Source organism: Aulonocara stuartgranti, assembly GCF_965226115.1.
Source record: "Aulonocara stuartgranti genome assembly, chromosome: 18".
Lineage (NCBI taxonomy): Eukaryota > Metazoa > Chordata > Actinopteri > Cichliformes > Cichlidae > Aulonocara > Aulonocara stuartgranti.
In genome coordinates, this window is record NC_138954.1 from 29,191,548 (window position 1) to 29,210,482 (window position 18,935).

The window sequence follows — 18,935 nt, forward strand, 5'->3', positions numbered from 1 at the left end:
CTGTAGGTATCGTCCGTAGTGCTGCATTAACATCATCTAGCAGACCTTCTGAGGGTACTTCACGTAATCTTGGTAACCGGCAGAGGTGGAAAGAGTACTAAAATATTTTACTCAAGTAAAAGTACTATTACTTTGCTGAAATTTTACTCAAGTACAAGTAAAATTACCTGTCTAAAAATTTACTCAAGTAAAAGTAAAAAGTAGCTCATTTAAAATTTACTCAGAGTAAAAGTTACATAGTTACTTTTTTGTCAGCAGGAGGACAACCTCTTCTGAGTAGTGCAAAAAAGACAATGGGATAAATCTCAAAGTAGTTGTTTTTTAATTAAAAGAAAAACTTTACAAATTAAAGCTCAGTGGCAGTTAAACTGCAAGTCTATACATCAAAATGGATAATGGTCACCAAACCAACCAACCAAACTGTCAAAACCATATAATTCTTTTACATGTGAATGTGTTTTAAACTGTCAAATAAGAGAACAAGTACTGAATTGAGCTGTACGGCAGCTGCTATAAAAATGTGTTTTAATTTTTTAAACTTGGCCCTGCTCTGTTAATTTTGAGGAGCAATTCAATTCAATTCAATAAAACTTTATTGATCCTGAAGGTTGACCCCGAAGGAAATTGGGTTAAGGTTGCCGACCTTTGCCAGCGTCATCTTACCCTCCTACCATACATACATTACACAAACATCACATGGGGAAGACAGGTCAGAGAGGTATAACGATGGAAAATGCACCACGTGAGGAAAGATAAGAAGAAAAAACTAAGTCCCCCTAGACCAGGGGTGTCAAACTCAAATACACAGTGGGCCAAAATTCAAAACTGGAACAAAGTCGCGGGCTAACATTTATATGAAAAAAAAACTTCAGATATAAGAATGAATCTTTTCTTATGGACTCAAACAGGTTTTGCTGAAAAACTGAATATGGAACAGCAAAGCTTAATACTAAACAATATATACATTAGCTGTATAATACCAGTAGGCCAGCTCTAATAGTAATTTGGTATGGCTTCGCGGGCCAAATGTAATTAGGCTGCGGGCCAAATTTGGCCCGCGGGCCAGAGTTTGACACCTATGCCCTAGACTGAGCTCCAACAGGGAGATCAGTTTGAGAACAGAAAAAAACACCTCTGCACATAGCACATGTTATTCTTTTGCCTGCAGTGTGAACATATGTGGGTTAAGTAAGAAAGTAGCCGCTTCTGTCTTCTGTCTAATTTAACTTTTTTTTTTTTTTTTTTAATTATTATTATTAACAAACAGGAAAAGTGAACACATTTTCTTTTGGCAATTTACCAATCAAGTAAAAATATTTTAAGTTGCATGGACAACAACGTGCCCAATAACAGCTTATGTCTTAACTTAATGTGATTAACTTGAGCACAGCCTTTTTTGCTAAAATAAATGTACAAGTTTCATTTAACTTACCTCTACATGCTTGCGCAGGTTTGATGTGGAATTTTTAAAAGCTGCTAACTCGGTCTCTCTGTGCAAACACAGCTTACACTGCATAATAAAGCTGTTGCCTTTCTTGCACTTGAAGCCGAAATGGTCCCTTAAATACGGCCAGGGGTTCACATCGGTTTCTTCGAGTTCAGGATCAGCAGAATTCGATGGGGTTTCTTTTTTCGCTGGATCCGTACCACCGATGTCAGACTCCATTTTTATCGTGACCCAACGCTAATTTGTTCTACTACCCATCATTCCCTGCAGTATTTCCGAAGCGCAATGTTGTTGTTTTCTTTGTTTGTTCTTTTAATTTACTCAGTAACGGGTGTGATTGAAAATGTAGCGAAGTACAATACTTTTTAAAAAATATACTTAAGTAAAAGAAAAATTACCGACTTGGAAAATGACTTTAAAAAGTACAAATACACAAAAAAACTACTCAATTACAGTAACGCAAGTAAATGTAATTCGTTACTTTCCACCTTTGGTAACCGGCTACGGGGGGTCCAGGTTTCAATCTTGGCCATGGTCCTATCTTTCAGGTCAGTTCCTCTCGCACTCAACGATCCTTCTCCTATCGCACTTGGGGCTTGGTACCCAATCTCGGGTGGGGGTGATGATATCTCCCCCCTGACCTGGCGTCCTGGCTCCCCCTTGCCATAGCATTTATGTTGTACCTCGTCAATCTCTAGCTGTGAGAGCAGTCCCTTCTTTTGAATGTTGGAACACTGAGCTACTAGTTGTTTCGCCGTCATTGTGGATGTTGGGTATCGGAAGATGGCCCCAACTGACCGAGTGCTCAGTGAATACCTCAGGCAGCAGAAACCCAAGAAAGAGGAGGGAGACGAGGAACCATCATGGTATGTACCACCAGCAGATAGAGGAGGTGGCTGATATCCAGAAATCCTACCAGTGGCTGGACAAAGCTGGACTGAAAGACAGCACAGAGGCACTAATCATGGCAGCACAAGAACAAGCTCTGAGTACAAGATCCATAGAGGCTGGGGTCTATCACACCAGGCAAGAACACAGGTGCAGGTTGTGTAAAGATGCCCCTGAGACAATCCAGCACATACCAGCAGGGTGCAAGATGCTAGCAGGCAGGGCATACATGGAACGCCATAACCAAGTGGCCGGCATAGTATACAGAAACATCTGTGCCGAATATGGCCTGGAAGTTCCGAGGTCAAAATGGGAGATGCCCCCAAGGGTGGTGGAGAATGACCGAGCTAAGATCCTGCGGGATTTCCAGATACAGACGGACAAAATGGTGGTGGCTAACCAACCGGACATAGTGGTGGTAGACAAACAGAAGAAGACGGCCGTAGTGATCGATGTAGCAGTCCCGAATGACAGCAACATCAGAAAGAAGGAACACGAGAAGCTGGAGAAATATCAAGGGCTCAGAGAAGAGCTCGAGAGGATGTGGAGTCACCCTCCACTCTCGAGCTGGTCCCTGTGGTAATCGGAGCACTAGGTGCGGTGACTTCCAAGCTAGGCGAGTGGCTCCAGCAGATCAACATCGGAGATCTCTGTCCAGAAGAGTGCAGTCCTGGGAACAGCTAATGCTGGGCTTACACTGTGCGATTTTTTCAGTCGCGCGATTCAGCTCCTGCTCAAACTGTACGATTGACTCGCAGGGGTTAGAAGTTCATAGGTCACGATGCAGGGTCTCACACTATACGACCCGATGCTCTGATGCGACCCGAGTGCTCACACTGTGCGTCCATAAAATGAAGGTTATAACAGAAATTCTGTCGCTCGCTCTCCCTCTCTGTCTTTCACTCACACAGACACACCACCACCATCAACTTTGCTAAATTGCTAATGAAAAACATTGATCAGGCAGCTGTGATTGAGCAGTAATGTAGATCCAACTATTTTCACGGTTGTTGTGGTCGTGATAATTTTGTGATGCCACATCGAAAAGGCTCGGATGAGCTTTCCAAAGTTCTACAAATTGTGCCTCCATCGCTTGTGTCCACATCACACGCTACACTGCTGTGCTGCGCCGTCTTTTTCGCTGACATTTGTGTTTGCGCGTGCGCAGTGTGAGAAACTACGGTGACACCCTCACGACCAAGCGATTGATGATCGGGAGCTGGTCGTGAGGTGTTAATCGCTTCTCGTTACCCCACGTATACTACACGATGCACGACGCACGATGAAGGCCAAAATCGGGCCGATTGCCAAAACGGTCGCACGACTCAAAAATTGGCTCAAAATGGGCCAAAAATCGCACAGTGTAAGCCCAGCATAAGATACTGCGCAGGACCCCAAGCTCCCAGGCCTCTGGTAGAGGACCCGAGCTTGAAGGATAAACCGCCCGCAGGGGCGTGCTGGGTGTTTTTTTTGTTTTTTTCAATATATATTCATATTGAATCATGGAGTGAATCTCCCATTCCACAATATTCCAAAGGTGCTCCTTTAGACTGCTGGAAGCAGAAACATTGATCCATTGCTATTAAGAGACCCAAGTGTGCCAAGAAAATATTCACACAATGTTACATCACCATCAGCCTGAACCGTTTTGGTGTAATGTTGCATTGCATTATTAGCTTGAACTGTTAATACAATGCAAGATGGATCCATGACTTCATGTTATTTACCAATATCTTACCCTCCCAAATCATCGCAACATAAATTCAGAATCCTCATTTCCCAGTGTTCTATATCTAGTCGTGTTAAGAATGTGTGAATTGTTGCCTTTGTAGCTAACAAGAATGGCACCCTGTGTGGTCTTCTGCTGCTGCTGTTGCCCAGGTGTTTCAAGGTTGGGTATGTTGTGTACTCAGAGATCTGTATACCTTGGCTATAACGAGAGGTTATTTGATTAACTGTTGCGTTCCTATCAACTTGAAGCAGCAATACCTTCTGCTTTAACATCAACAAGACATTTTCACAAACAGAACTGACGCTTATTGGATATTTTCCCTTTAAACCTAGGAGATGGTTGTGTGTTCAGTTCAGCAGTTTCTGAAATACTGAGACCAGCCTGTTCAAAGTAACGTAAAACACATTTCTTTCACATTCTCATGCTCCATCAGGTCATCTTAACAATGTCTACATGCCTGAATGCACTGAGTTGCTGCTTTAAGAATGGCTGTTTACATATGTGTGTTAATAAGCAGCTGAACAGGTGTCCAGAGCAAAGCGGCCGAGGAGCGTATGAAGATGTTCTGCAAAGAACTTGTAAATACTATTTGAACCTTATAGGCTTCAGTAGCTCCATACCTTTTGGACTTTTTAACTTCAACTTTGCTCACTTGCTAACTCAATCTCACACTCAGCTCCAACCTATTCAGTTATATTTATTTTTTTGACTTTGTAATTTTAGTTCTTGGTTGGGAACTGCAGCTCTGTGGTTCATCCAACTTGCATGATTTTTCTCCTCACTGACTGAACACCTAATAGTATCTCACCATGCAGAAAGTTTGGATTTATTTGGCCAGATTTTCAGATGTCTGCTTTAAGCCCAGTAAAACGGAAGTAAATGGAATTTCATCTGTACCACTCGCACTGCTAAGAACATTTAATTTCACAGAGCGTAATTCCAGAGGGCAGCGTATGACGATGGGAAAATGAAGTTAAATAGACCGTTTTCACAGCAGACATTTCATCTTCTCTAACGCCAGTTTATAAAAAATGGCTGGTAATTGCCGCATTGCAATGAAATGATTGCTGGAACTGAAGCATTGTTAATGTTTCCAGTTCTGCCTGGGACTTTTTCTTGTACAACAATAAAAGAACCACGAGTGCCCTGAGGAAGATTTATTTAGCGAGCAATATGCCACATAAAGTATGAAGAAAGGCGGAAAAAAACAACAAAATAAAAAACAGCATAAGTCTTATTTTATTACTGGTTTAACCAGTTTTGTGTCAGGAAAAGTTTCAGAGCCTTTTACGTCATGCACAAATTTTTCATACAGTCTGGGATGAAAACAAAAACAGTGTTGTGATCTTCGGGGTATTAGTTTCTCCCTCAAAACAAAAACACAGCTAAAAATAACTATGCCCTGCCTGTTTTACTGAAGTAATGTAGTTCCAAAAATAAAATCAGCATGGATATCACTACAGATCATATAGTGCCCCTTTAGGACTAAGTTGCTTCACCAGTACTAGAAGCTTTTTTGACAGAACAACCTAAAAAAAAAAAAAGATGCCATGAAGAATCTGAACATTACCCGTTTTCTGCTCCACCCTAGATTTAGCAGGTGTAGAGAAAAGCCTCATGCCAAAATGCAAGAGCGCCACAGCCTACACCCAATCACGCACGATCACATTGGACGGCTGATGTGTTTTCTTACACTGGTACATTAACTATCTGGAGTGGATACATGGGAGGACACTTGAGAGGAAGGCAAACTGGCAAAGACACAGAGAGGGGTTGAGGAGAGAGAGACTCAGAGGCAGAGACGGGATTGGAGAAAGGCTTTGAGGAGTAATGGTTGCTTGGAGACCGTTGTCAGGGAGACGATGAGTCCTAGAGTCCTTTGGCATCTCAAATGTCCTATATTTATGTTGATTTTCAGAAACAGGGGAGATTTTTTGTGCATGTTCGCTTTTACTTTTCTGTTTCTTTTTTTTTTTTTGAATAAGCAAATAGATGGTGATAAGCACGCGCACACGCTGGATGGCCCTTCAAAATAACTGTGCAACGTGTCTCTCAGAAGAGAAGACGCAGAACGGATTTTATGGCATTTTAAACAGGTCAGATAGCTGTCAGATATTTGACAGCCATACAGAATCTCTCAACGAAAAAGAAAAGGAAAATATGATAGAATTTGTTTCACTGACAGTATATCAGTCTCTTAAATCGTGACAGATATCCTCCCTCTCTCTGTATTTCTGTCGCTGACTCATTCTGTGGGCATTTACTGTGATTTTCGGGAAAAAGAATACTTCTCGGGAGCAGGGAAGACAGGGAGCTTAAAAGACGAAACACCACCTACTGTGTGCCAGAGAAAGGCTGTCAAACTTACTCCTCATTTTGCACCATAGATAGACTATTTTCAGTAAGTGCTGTGCATAACTAATAAGGAGCATATTTCCCTGATATGTTGGTATGGGCATGTAAGCAAGGGGGTAATGATGGTAACTGGGACCGGGACATGTGGAGGCTGCAGAGATGCCCGCAACACTGGTATGGCAGGGCACTAAGTGGCATTGGAGGGAAGCTCTGGGGAATTCATGTGATTTATTTTCAAGGAGCAACGGCTCATTGTAGCTCAAAGGTCATTGTTTTTCTGCTTTGTCTCATGAGTGCATAGAGCCGATTATACATTCGCAGAGCTATGATAACCAAAACGCAACAAAAGGAGTGAGGATGAGCCAGACGATAGCCTGACTATCTCCCGCTGATGTAATAAAAATTGTTTTGGTCAAAGCTGCGGTGAACAATAAGGCCAGGGGATTGTAATAACAAACTCATTATGCGCTGAATTCCCCACACAGTGCTCCCCACATTTTCAGTAATGTGGATTAATAGCAGGTCAAAACGTGTAAGCAAAGCCGTGTGTTGCAAAATATGGCAACCCTAAAAAAGATTCACTCTGTAGAACTAGAGAAAGTTTATTTATTTATTAATCACTGCTATAAATCAATCACTTTAACCTGCTAGGACCTGGCGTCCACATATGTGGACATCACATTTTGGGTTGTTTAGACCAGAATACTCAATTTTGCTCTACAAGGGCCTGATATCCACTTTCGAGGACATTATACTGCTACTGTTCTATCGAAATTTTAAATGAATATCCTCATATGTGGCTCTCAAAAAATCTGGTAATCCTTTGTTTTTATATTTATCGGGTCCCAATATGCCCAAATATCAAAGAGAAATAAAAATGCATGCAGTGGAAGAGTTCGGGTCTTAGGAGGTTAAAGGAGCTGAGTAGATCTGTTCTCAATGTTGTCTTTACTTTCATGGGCATTTGGAACTTTGATGGGATTTCCGGCTCTTTCGGCTCCGAACCGGCTCTTCAGGTTGTTTTGTTGCTTTAATTAACTTATTATTAACAATAATATAAAATTATGCACAAAAGGAATTACTAATGTACAAAAAAAGTGGTTTTATTTATATATGTTTATATATAAATATATGCGGTGGCCCCTATAGACAAAAAACGTACAAACTCCAAAACACATTTCTAGCATGAACTGAACTTCCAAAACAGAGCTACCTAGATCACTTAAATTACACAATTGAAAGCATGAAAGTATATGTGTATTGTTTATGTATTTATACACAAGCATTCATATATAGTCAAATATTTAAAAAAAAAAAAAAAGTTCATTTACCTGTTATTACCACACACCAAATCCGGTCGTTGGTACTTGCTGGCTTGTGTAGCCACTAGGTAACAAAAGCTCAACACTGCCCCTAGCATCCTGGAGCACTTCTGTTGTCTTTTGTACGTGTTTTGAGCTTTTATGTGCTTCTGAGTTTTTACGCGGTTTGGAGTTTGTACGTGTTTTGGAGTTTGTATGTGTTTTGGAGTTTTTACATGTTTTAACGTGTTTTGGAGTTTGTACGCGTTTCAGAGTTTGTACGTGATTTGAATTTTGTATGTGCTTTGTCTGTAGGGGCCACCGTAAATATACTTTTATTTATTCACTCCACATAAAATGTAATAAATAAATCATATAATACAAAAATCAACTATTCACATTTCAACTTTTAACTATTTAAATTTTCAGCTTTTTCCTTTTACAAATTTAAAGTGAAACAACACAAAACACTGCAAACCAAAACACAGTTAAATATAAATTATAATATGAAAACAAAAAGAACATGCATATTCTCTGTCATATGGACCTGCATGAATAAACTTTCTGAATCCTTTATCATCTGCAACTGAAAATAGTTGTGGATGATTACTATACCTTTCTAATGTGAGGTTGTTGTCCCTGGCTCTTTCTCTGTCTCTCTCTCCTGCTCTGTTCCTGTGCTACTGAGTGCAACTACTGCCCCTCCCCCCTCTTCCTCGCATGCTGAGTAAAGCGGAAAAAAGTGCGAGAGAGGGTGAGAGAAAGAAAAAAAAACCCATGGCTTGCGATAAGGAGCCGGCTCGCGTCGTTCACGTCAAAGATCCGGCTCTAAGAGCCATTTCGTTCGCGACCGACCCATCACTATTTGGAACTTAGCTTAGCTTAGCATTATTGTGCTAAGATTAGGTTTAATTTTAGCTAACTGAAATCCACAGGACTATTTCTCTACAAATAACAGCAAACTCTATAGAACTTGGATTCATGTGGACATAAAAGACTGATATAGCTACTGTGATCTCCTCCCACGTGAGTACAGGGACAGGGTGGAGCAACAGTTTGACAACCCTCGGAGTATGTGGCAGGGACTAAACACGATCGCAGACTTTAGAGGGAAACCCAGCACACCGCAGACCACGGCCTCTCTGTGTGAGGATCTAAACGTATTCTACGCTAGATTCGACACAGCGAACACCATGAGACCGGACAGTGTGCGCACCGCGGATGACGTCAGTGCGCACACTGTGTCTGAGGAGGATGTGCGGAAGTGCTTCAGGAAGGTGAACGCACGCAAAGCTACTGGTCCGGACGGGATTCCCGGCCGCGTCCTCAAGTCATGCGCGGCTCAGCTGGCTGGAGTGTTCACACACATCTTCAACCTTTCCCTCTCTCTGTCTGTAGTCCCAGCCTGCTTCAAAATGGCCACCATCGTCCCTGTACCCAAATCCTCCACCATCTCCTCATTGAACGACTGGCGACCTGTAGCCCTGACCCCCATCGTGAGCAAATGCTTCGAGAAGCTGGTCAGGGACTTCATCCGCTCTGCACTACCCGACTCACTGGACCCTCTACAGTTCGCATACCGCCACAACAGGTCCACTGATGATGCCATAGCCCTGACACTACATACTGCCCTGTCACACCTGGAGAAGAGAGACACGTATGTGAGAATGCTGTTTGTAGATTACAGCTCAGCATTCAATACCATCGTTCCCTCGAAGCTGGACAGGAAACTGCAGGATCTAGGACTGAGCAGCTCCCTCTGCAGCTGGATCCTTAGCTTCCTGTCTGACAGACGCCAAGTGGTCAGACTGGGCAGCATCACCTCATCCCCCATCACACTGAACACTGGTGCTCCACAGGGGTGTGTACTGAGCCCTCTCCTGTACTCACTCTACACCTACGACTGCACAGCCACTAACAGCTCCAACATCATTGTGAAGTTTGCGGACGGCACTACAGTGATGGGTCTTATCACCAATGGTGATGAGACGGCTTACAGGGAGGAGGTCAGCGCCCTGACACACTGGTGTCAAGACAACCATCTCACCCTCAATGTCGCAAAGACAAAGGAGTTGATAGTGGACTTCCGGAGGTGCAGAGAAGTACACACCCCCATCACCATCAACGGCGCTGCTCTGGAGAGAGTGAGCAGCTTCCGGTTCCTTGGTGTACATCTGGCTGAGGATCTTACGTGGTCAGTACACACAAACAAAACAGTGAAGAAGGCGTAGCAGCGCCTCTTCTTTCTCAGGAGACTGAAAAGATTCGGCATGAGCCCCCGCATCCTCAGGACCTTCTATCACTGTGCCATTGAGAGCATCCTCACTGGATGCATCACCACCTTGTATGGCAACAGCACCGCCTACAACTGCAAAGCTCTCCAGCGAGTAGTGCGGTGCTCTGAACGGATAATTGGAGGTGAGCTTCCCTCCCTCCAAGACATCTACAGGAAGCGGTGCCTGAGGAAAGCGGGGAGGATCATCAAGGACTCCAGTCACCCCAGCCATAAACTGTTCAGACTGCTTCCATCAGGAAGGAGGTTCTGCAGCATCCGGTCCCGTACCAGCAGACTGAGAGACAGCTTCTTCCACCAGGCCATCAGACTGCTGAACACGTCATAGACACCTCACCTTCACTACTGGAACTTCAACATTATGCACTCCATACTGTACAGCAGGGGTGTCAAACTCAAATGCACAGTGGGCCAAAATTCAAAACTGGAACAAAGTCCCGGGCTAACATTAATATTTATTGAAAAAAAAATCTTCCTCCAGATATAAGAATGAATCTTTTCTTATGGACTCAAATAAGTTTTGCTGGAAAACTGAATATGGAACAAGCAAAGCTTAATACTAAACAATATATATATTAGCTGTATAATACCAGTAGGCCAGCTCTAATAGTAATTTGGTATGGCTTCGCGGGCCAAATGTAATTAGGCTGCGGGCCAAATTTGGCCCGCGGGCCAGAGTTTGACACCTATGCTGTACAGTAATGCCACTGTTTTGCACATGTCTCAACTCTGTATATTTTTATATATTTTATTTATTGTTTACTCTATTTAATTTGTAAAATATGGGTACACACACACACACACACACGTAGGAAAATATTTAGTATACACATCCAGAAATGCATATACTATTATATATTGTACATATATTTATTAGTTTCAGATGTAGCCATTCTTGTATTTTGCTTGTTTACATTATTGTATTTTGCACAACTCTGTTGCTTGTGAAGCTCGCACACAAGAATTTCACTCACATGTACTGTACCAATGTACCTGCACATGTGATGTGACAATAAAAGTGATTTGATTTGATTTGATTTGATTTTGATTTCTGGAGTCCCGATGTGAACGTGAGGGTTTCCACCATCTCCATTTTGGTTGCAAAAGAAATGGATGTGATGAAAAGGGCTGCTCTGACTGTGAAACCACGTGTTCATTGGCTAACGGCTTGGGATTGACAGGTCATTAGCCAATGAGCATGCGGTTTCATACCACAGTATGGCCAACGTTGATTAAATAAAATCAACTTTTTATTTCATATGACCCAAAATGAGTGACAGGGTAAAATCCAGTGGCGGCTCCTGAAAAAAATCTCAGGGGGGGCAATTTTTATGATATCGACTAAAATGACCCATTTAATGAGTACATCAAACAACACAATTTTAATTTTAATTTAAAATGAACAACCATATTCTGGCCATTTGTATAGATTTGTAAAAATGAACAACCATATTCTGGCCATTTGTATAGATTTGTAAAAATGAACATGAACAGATTTTTTTTTTTTGAATGAATGAATGAAAAATAACTATTGAAAACAACAACTGTAAACTGATTGGGGGGGTGGGCTAAAGAGAGAAAGAGAGAGGGATGGAGAAAGAGAGTAAATATGGTTAAGGGTTCTTATTTGTACAAGAACTTTGCTCGTCTGTCTTTCTGAGTGGCAAATTTCTCGATGACCCTGGTGTTGAAATCAGGAAGTTCTTGTGTGAGTTTTTTCTCTATGGACAGCATAGCCAGAGCGTTGAGCCGATCCTGAGCCATATTGTTTCTCAGGAAAGTTTTTATCCTCTTTAAAGTAGAGAAACACCTCTCCGATTCTGATGTTGTCATTGGTGTGGTGATGAGGATGTTAAGAAGACTTACAGTTTCGGTGAATGTGTCTTGAAGGTTGTTTTCCATCAGAACCTGATAGAGCGCCAGCGCACCACTACAACTCTGAAACTCCTCGTTGTCGTAGATCAGGGACAGTTCTGTTTTAAGTCTGGCTTTGTCCAATGAGGGATAGGCTTCCACTGTGGTTTGTAGTGCTGCATCTGGAAAATTTTTGCTGTGTTGTTGGAACAAGTCTCCTTGCAACAGAGTGGCGCTGACAAGGTGCTTGGTGAAAGAAAACCTCTCCTTGGCATGGCTCATAATGGTGTCGCACACCTATCCAATAATATATAATTGGTAAGAGTTAGATTCAGTGGTAAGACTTTGGCACATGTCTCATGTTAATCATTATTCTGAAAAAAAAAATCTGTCCATAACAAAACAAAACAGTCATGACCACTATATCAAATGACATCTGACAGCATCGTCATTAGATTTTATCTGATGATCCGATTTAAATCAGACCAAGCAGCTAGTGCTTACCTCCAGTGCCAAATGGTGTTGCCTGTCTTCCCCCAATGTTCTCCGTCTCTTTGTGGGTGGGTCTTGAACAGGTCCCCTGTACTCCTCATCCACAACCAGATTAGGAAGTGCCTCCCTGATCCAATACATAAGTTTCATTAATGGCTTCTGAAAACTGAATAGGGATATATTAACCAAACACAAACCAAACAAAGGTTGTGTTCTAATTACCGGGAATTACCGGATTTAATTAATAACCGGACCTGGTTTAATGGCTGGGGGAAAACCAGTGCAAGTAAATAAAGGCCCTGGCCATAATTTCAGGAAATAGCCTATGGTATAGGCTACATCAAATCATTACTGGGAATATACTTCATCAAATATACTTAATCAAATATTTTTCATAAAATTACTTCAAAGGCTGATATAAATCAAAATTATCTGAATTCCATTAAACATTTAAGTCACAGAACACAGAATATATGCAGAGAATTTGATAGAATCTATGCATAGATAATTAACATTTATTCTAGGTTACATATTTATGCTTTTATACCTACCTGATAGCCTGCATGCGGCTGATGAATGTCTGGGTGATCCCTGCGATGGTGACAGAATCGATGTTTCTCTTCTGTAGGTGGTTATACAGCATGTCTACATGTGGCATTATCTTGTGAAACAAGGCCAGGAAAAAACAGAAAGCTTCGTCTTCCAGCATTCTCACGAAACCACCGGCATCTCTCTTTGTAGGGGCATCAAATCCTTCACTGTTACGGATGGTCTGAAAACACCTCACCAGATCGTCTTTATGTTCATACACTGTATTCACAGCACGACTGTTGAAGTTCCAACGGGTTGCCGATGCACTTGGAAGTCGGTGCGCCACCACCTCGTCAAGCACTGCAGTCCTCTTGCTCGATTTAGTAAAAAAAGAAGCGAATCCTGCTATGTCGGAAAAAAAGTGACTGATTTGAGGGATGTGGGAGGTTGCTTGTTGCATTACCAGGTTTAACTGATGGGCATAACAATGTACGTAGTGAGCGTTAGCATAAATGTCCTGTATCTTACGCTGCACTCCTCCAGTGGTACCCCTCATTACAGCGGCCCCATCGTAGGCCTGGGCGATCAACTTTCTCTCTTGTCCCTGGGGGAGGATGAAGCGCAGCCTCTCCGATAAGGCACTGGCTATTGCATCTGCACAAGCATTGGGTAGCTTGATGAATTCAAAAAAACGCTCTTGAATACGGTTTCGTTGGTCAATGTATCTTAGCACCATGACTAACTGACAGTGTGTAGAAATGTCAGTGGTTTCATCAGCTTGAATGGCTAAAAACTTCGCTGCCTTTACTTCTTCCACGATCCTTTCTCTCAGAACTGCCAACATGCAATCCAGGATCTCGTTCTGGACTGTTTTCGAGGTGCCTTTAAATACAGTAGCATTTTCAAGGTGTTGCCTCAAGTCGTGATCAATTGATGCCATCAAGTCGACTAAACCTCTAAAAATCCCTGGATTGTCTGAGGAATCACTTTCATCATGTCCCCGCATTGCTAGCTCAAAAGCACCACAAAACTTAATACAATCGATGATTTTAGATAAAATATGACGGTTTTTATCTACCTCTTCGTTGTGCCTTCTTAAAGCAATCCGATGTCCATCATCTAGCTGCGCCGCTATGCTAGTTTTCCCTAGCACAGCTAGCTTTACACTGTTGTCCATATGAACTCGTGAGCTTTCATGTTTCTTGATTCGTTCGGAGAGGTGCTTTAAGTCGGTTTGTCCAGATTGTGTCCACGTCAAATCACACTTGTCACTTTTGAACAGTATGCACGGGAAACAAAAAAGTGCATTAGCTGTTCCACAGCCTGTCAGCCACGACTTGCGCTGGAACCAACTCCGACAAAAAGTCCTGTTGTATGCTTTTGACTTCTCCTTCGTTGCCTGGGTTAGTTGAATTTCGGGCTTGTCAGGTCCCAACTCTTTAACTTGCAGTTTTTCTGCCATTGTCCTTCTGGCAAAAGGGTAGGTTAGAAGCGATCTAACCGAATTTGGGGGAGGCTGTGCCTCAACCGTTAACAATACTGCTGCCATCGTCTCTCTCTGACCTTATAGCTCACTTAGGCTACTGACTGAGGTAAAATTCTAGAACAGCAAATCTTCGCGCGTTTTCTGCAGGGGCGCAATTTTAAGCGCCCCCAAACCATTTAATTCAGCGACGCTGATAGGTCAAATATTTATTATTTTCCCCTGGCAACCATTTAATGATAGGCTATTTCGCTGCATATCAAGGGCGCTTTGACGAGCGCCCCAGAAGAAGAAAAACACCGTTTGTTGGTTGAACTTTAATGAGTCAGCTGGTGAAAATGTTAAAATACGCCTGGCTGTATATGGGCACACACATAGTAAAACTATCATTGATGAATTTTTTAAAAATATATATTTTTACTCCTCCACATTTGGGGGGGCGGAGCCCGAGCGCCCCCTATGGGCCAGCCGCCACTGGTAAAATCAAAAGGAAACTGTTTACAGAAACCTGTTCTCTTTCAAACATTCGTTTCGGTGTCTCACTATGGGGAAAGCTCTCTCAGCGTTGTCCTCAGAAGCCTCTATATCATTACTCCAGCCAGTATTGGCTGGCAGTCGTGATGCTTGCATCAGGGAGGGGCCACCCTCATCCCTATAAAAGGGTGTGACGCAGCGTCACCCATCATTCAATTTCCTCTTCTCGCTTCTTAGAAACCTCATCTCTCCTGACTGTGAACACGAGTGCTAGCTTAACTGTCCACACGAGCAAGCTAACACCTTGGTCACTGGGCGCTAGCACGGCTTGCGTTTTGAGTCACCTGCTCTTCACCACAGAGCCAGGTCGGAGAGTGTGTCAGCTGCCACCACGCACCTAGCACAACAGTTAGCTGACCAAGCTAACTGTCTTTGCTACACATTAAAGGACATTAAAGAAACTGATGGACATTATGGACAATGCTGGGCATCCTCTGCACACGGCCATAAACAATCAGAAGAGTCTGTTCAGTGACAGGTTGCTTCTCCCCAAGACAAGAACTAACAGACTTAAAAACTCCTTTGTCCCACACGCCATCAGACTGTTTAACTCCTCTCTGGAGGGGAGAGGGAGGGGAAACAGGAGGACAAAGGAGGGGGGAACAACTAAGCTGTAGTGCCTCTGCACCTCACTGTACAATACCTTGTGCAATACTTTTTGTAAATAGTCAACAGTGCAATAGACTCAATACTTGAAATGTGCAATTCACTTGTATTTTTATTTTTTATTCCTATTTATTCTATTTATCCCCTTTGTATATTTTATTTATATTTGTCTCTGTATTTATATATGTGTGTGTGTGTGTGTGTGTATATATATATAACAGTTCTGTAACTGTAACTTCGGTCGTTGCTGTGCTTTTTTTGGAAGTCGAATTTCCCAGAGGAACCCACCCGAGGGATTAATAAAGTTCTATCTTATCTTATCTTATCTTACACACGGTCACCAAGCCAAGTAGCACAAGCGCTAGCCACCACACTAGCTAGGTCATACTAACTCACCATAGCTACCCGACCGAGAGAAGAAAAAAAAAAATCAGCGTTAGCCGTCCAGCCATTCCAAGCTAGCTACACCAAGCTTCCTTAATATGGCAGACTGCAAACCGCTGCCCAGAATTTGCCCCTGCGGTTGCAAAATCTCAGGTTCAGATACACATGATGCGTGTGTGATGTGCCTCGGGCTGCAACACGCCCGGCTATTTCGACACCGGGTATATGCGAACACTGCGCTCGCTTCACCCTAAAAGCATTCGCCGAAGGCTAGCCCGCCAGGCTAGCCTGTCGAAGAAGGACCCAATGTCTTCTCCAATCGGCCCACCAATGGAGCACACTGAGTCCGCCATACCAGGCACCAGCTGGGTCGACGAGATGGATATCGTCCTCCCGCTGGTGGATGATGCCGAGGTCAGCTGCGAAGCTATGTTGTCTGATTCCCTCGAGGCTAATGACGAGCTACTCAGCGAATCCTCTGAGGGAGCGTCGGAACATCTCGTCTCGGACGAGGATGACGACGTTTTCTTTGCCCCCTCTGGTCGGCATTCTGTGACACAAGGAGCCGATTGTGATAACCCCGGCACACAGTCCCGCGGCATGGAGCTATTTGACGTTGCAAAACGGGCAGCTGAAAAGCTGACAATCCCATGGCCCGCGGTGACAATGGAGACCTCGACCTCACGGTACGAGGGGTAAAATGCTCCCCAAAGCAAAGCGCACTACTAAGCAGGTACTGCCGCTTTTCCCCGAATGCATGGACGAGGTCACACGCTGCTGGGCAAAGCCATTTTTGTCACCTAACCCCGTGCAGGGAGCGGCGGTGTTTGACTGCGCTGGAATGAAGGAGAAGGGCATCTACCAAATTCCCACAGTGGAGAATCTGGTGGCTTCTCATCTCCACCCAAACCAGAAACTTTCCATGTCATCTGGTCTGTCCCTGCCCTCCAAGGCCGAACGCTTGCAGTCCTCCCTGGCTGACAAGGCGTATAAATCGGTTGCCACCACCGCGAGGGCATTGAACGCCTCATCGCTCCTGCTAGCCTACTCGGCGAAGCTCCAGGACCAGGCTGCTGCAAACCCGGATGCTAGCGAGCTGTGGGAAGAGCTGGGCGTACTTACGGACCAGTGTCTCCACCTCACTAGAGCAGCAGTACAAGCGGCGGGCAGAGCCCTCAGCATCATCGTCCTACAGGAGAGGGCAAGATGGCTGAACTTGTCGGGGCTTTCGGACAGAGAAAAACGTGACATTCTGGACGAAAGCATCGACCCCGCTGGCCTTTTCGGGACCGCCGTTGCCACCATGCAAAGATGTTGCGAGAGAAAAGAAAGAGGGAGAGGCCCTGCAGCTGTGTCTCCCTAGGAAGACCCAGGCTGCGCCCCCGCCTCCACCAGGTCGCCGCACGTTCGCTCAGGTCTCCAGCCGGCATGCCGACGTTTAAAATCCCTGGCCGCCCAGCCCCGCAGTTCGCGGTCCAGGGTCCCCTAGGATTGCAGAACCCTAAGACCCACTGGCCCAGGAAACATGTCCCGCCTGCTGCCGCTCAGGGTGCCCCATCACCAGCCAAGCAGTCAGACCGCAAGAAGAAGTGGACTGCCTAACATCCCCCACGGGGAGATTGGAGCCGGACCAGCCCGGGCTCCAAGTTCACTCCAGGGCTCAGTTCCGGAGCCCGTTCGGAGAAGTGTGTTCTGCCTCCACCTTTCAACTCCTGGGACTCGAGTTGGATCCCACAGAGCGCATTTCAACAAAGAGACGACGAGACATTGTTCAGCTGAATCAAGCATGTCAGTCTCACAAAACACACTGTTTATTAAAAACTCACCCGTTGCATCCAGGCATGTTGCCAAGGTCACGGGAAAAATGTGTGAAAAACACAGAAAGTATGTTGAAAAACATAATGCCCCCACGCACCCAGACACCACCGGGGTTGATTCCCTCAGTGGTGTCCGGCCCCATAAGCAAGCCCGTGCATGTGCCATCGGGTCTGGCCCGAAGGACCAATTTCCGCCACAAGAGGGAGCCAGAGCTCCGTCTACTGTGGAGCGCCTGTCTTTGGGGCCGCTGTCAGCAAGAATAGAGAAATGGTGAGCTCTCGCTGCGCCAGAATGGGTTGTGAGGACATTAGAGCGAGGTTATCGTTTGCAATTCGCAACCACCCCTCCCAGATTTCACAGAGTGATTTTCTCTCTTGCAAAAGGCGAATCAGCCAGGATCCTGCAAGAAGAAATAACTACCTTGCTATCAAAGGGAGGAGTACGAGAAATACCCCAGGAGCAGAGCCAATGCGGCTTTTACTCAAAGTATTTTCTCGTGCCCAAGAAGGGCGGGGGACTGTGTCCGATATTGGACCTACGGGCTCTGAATCAGCATCTGAGGTCATACAAATTCAGGATGTTGACGACCACCACCCTGCTGCATGCAGTGCGCCCAGGCGATTGGTTTACATCAATAGACCTGAAGGACGTATATTTTCACATCCCTATTTACCCGCCTCACAGAAAATTCCTGCGCTTTGCGTTTCAGGGCAGAATGTATGAGTACCAGGTCCTGCCGTTTGGTCTCTCACTGAGCCCTCGGGTATTTGTGAAATGCACAGAGGCAGCCATAGCCCCACTGAAGAGGCGGGGCATCGCATAGCAACATACATAGATGATTGGCTGCTGCTATCAGAGTCAGAAATAATGGGAAGAGAGCACACCAGGTTGACAGTGGATCATCTGATGGCTCTGGGTTTCACCATAAACTACCAAAAGAGTGTCCTGCAGCCAGCTCAGGCCATCTCTTTCATAGGAATAGCTCTAAACTCCGCCTCGTACAGAGCGTGTCTCTCTGTGGACAAAATAAAAAAAATGCTATCACATGCCGGCATTTTTCAGTTGGGAAGATATCTCCCATTCAGAAAATGTCTGCAGATGCTGGGATTAATGGCGTCTTCACTGGCGGTCATTCCACTAGGCAGACTGCATATGAGGGAATTTCAGCGATGGGTTGCATCACTGAGACTGAATCGAAAGCGCCATACCCACCGCCA

The 18,935-nt window shown here is 44.4% G+C and overlaps 1 protein-coding gene across 2 annotated transcripts; it reads right to left on the reverse strand.

Moving 5' to 3' along the window:
* Positions 1 to 11,539: 11,539 nt before the first annotated feature.
* On the reverse strand, positions 11,540 to 14,847 carry LOC309694388 (zinc finger MYM-type protein 1-like). 2 transcript variants are annotated; one of them, XM_082514458.1, is made up of 3 exons: positions 12,914 to 14,847; positions 12,375 to 12,489; positions 11,540 to 12,167 (listed from the first exon to the last, which is right to left on the reverse strand). In XM_082514458.1, the coding sequence occupies exons 1-3, from the start codon at positions 14,440 to 14,442 to the stop codon at positions 11,640 to 11,642; spliced, it is 2,172 nt and encodes a 723-aa protein (XP_082370584.1). In that variant the 5' UTR covers positions 14,443 to 14,847; the 3' UTR covers positions 11,540 to 11,639. The 2 variants fall into 2 exon arrangements, with proteins under 2 accessions (XP_082370584.1, XP_082370583.1); XM_082514457.1 differs by having other exon boundaries at positions 12,375 to 12,528.
* Positions 14,848 to 18,935: the final 4,088 nt, after the last annotated feature.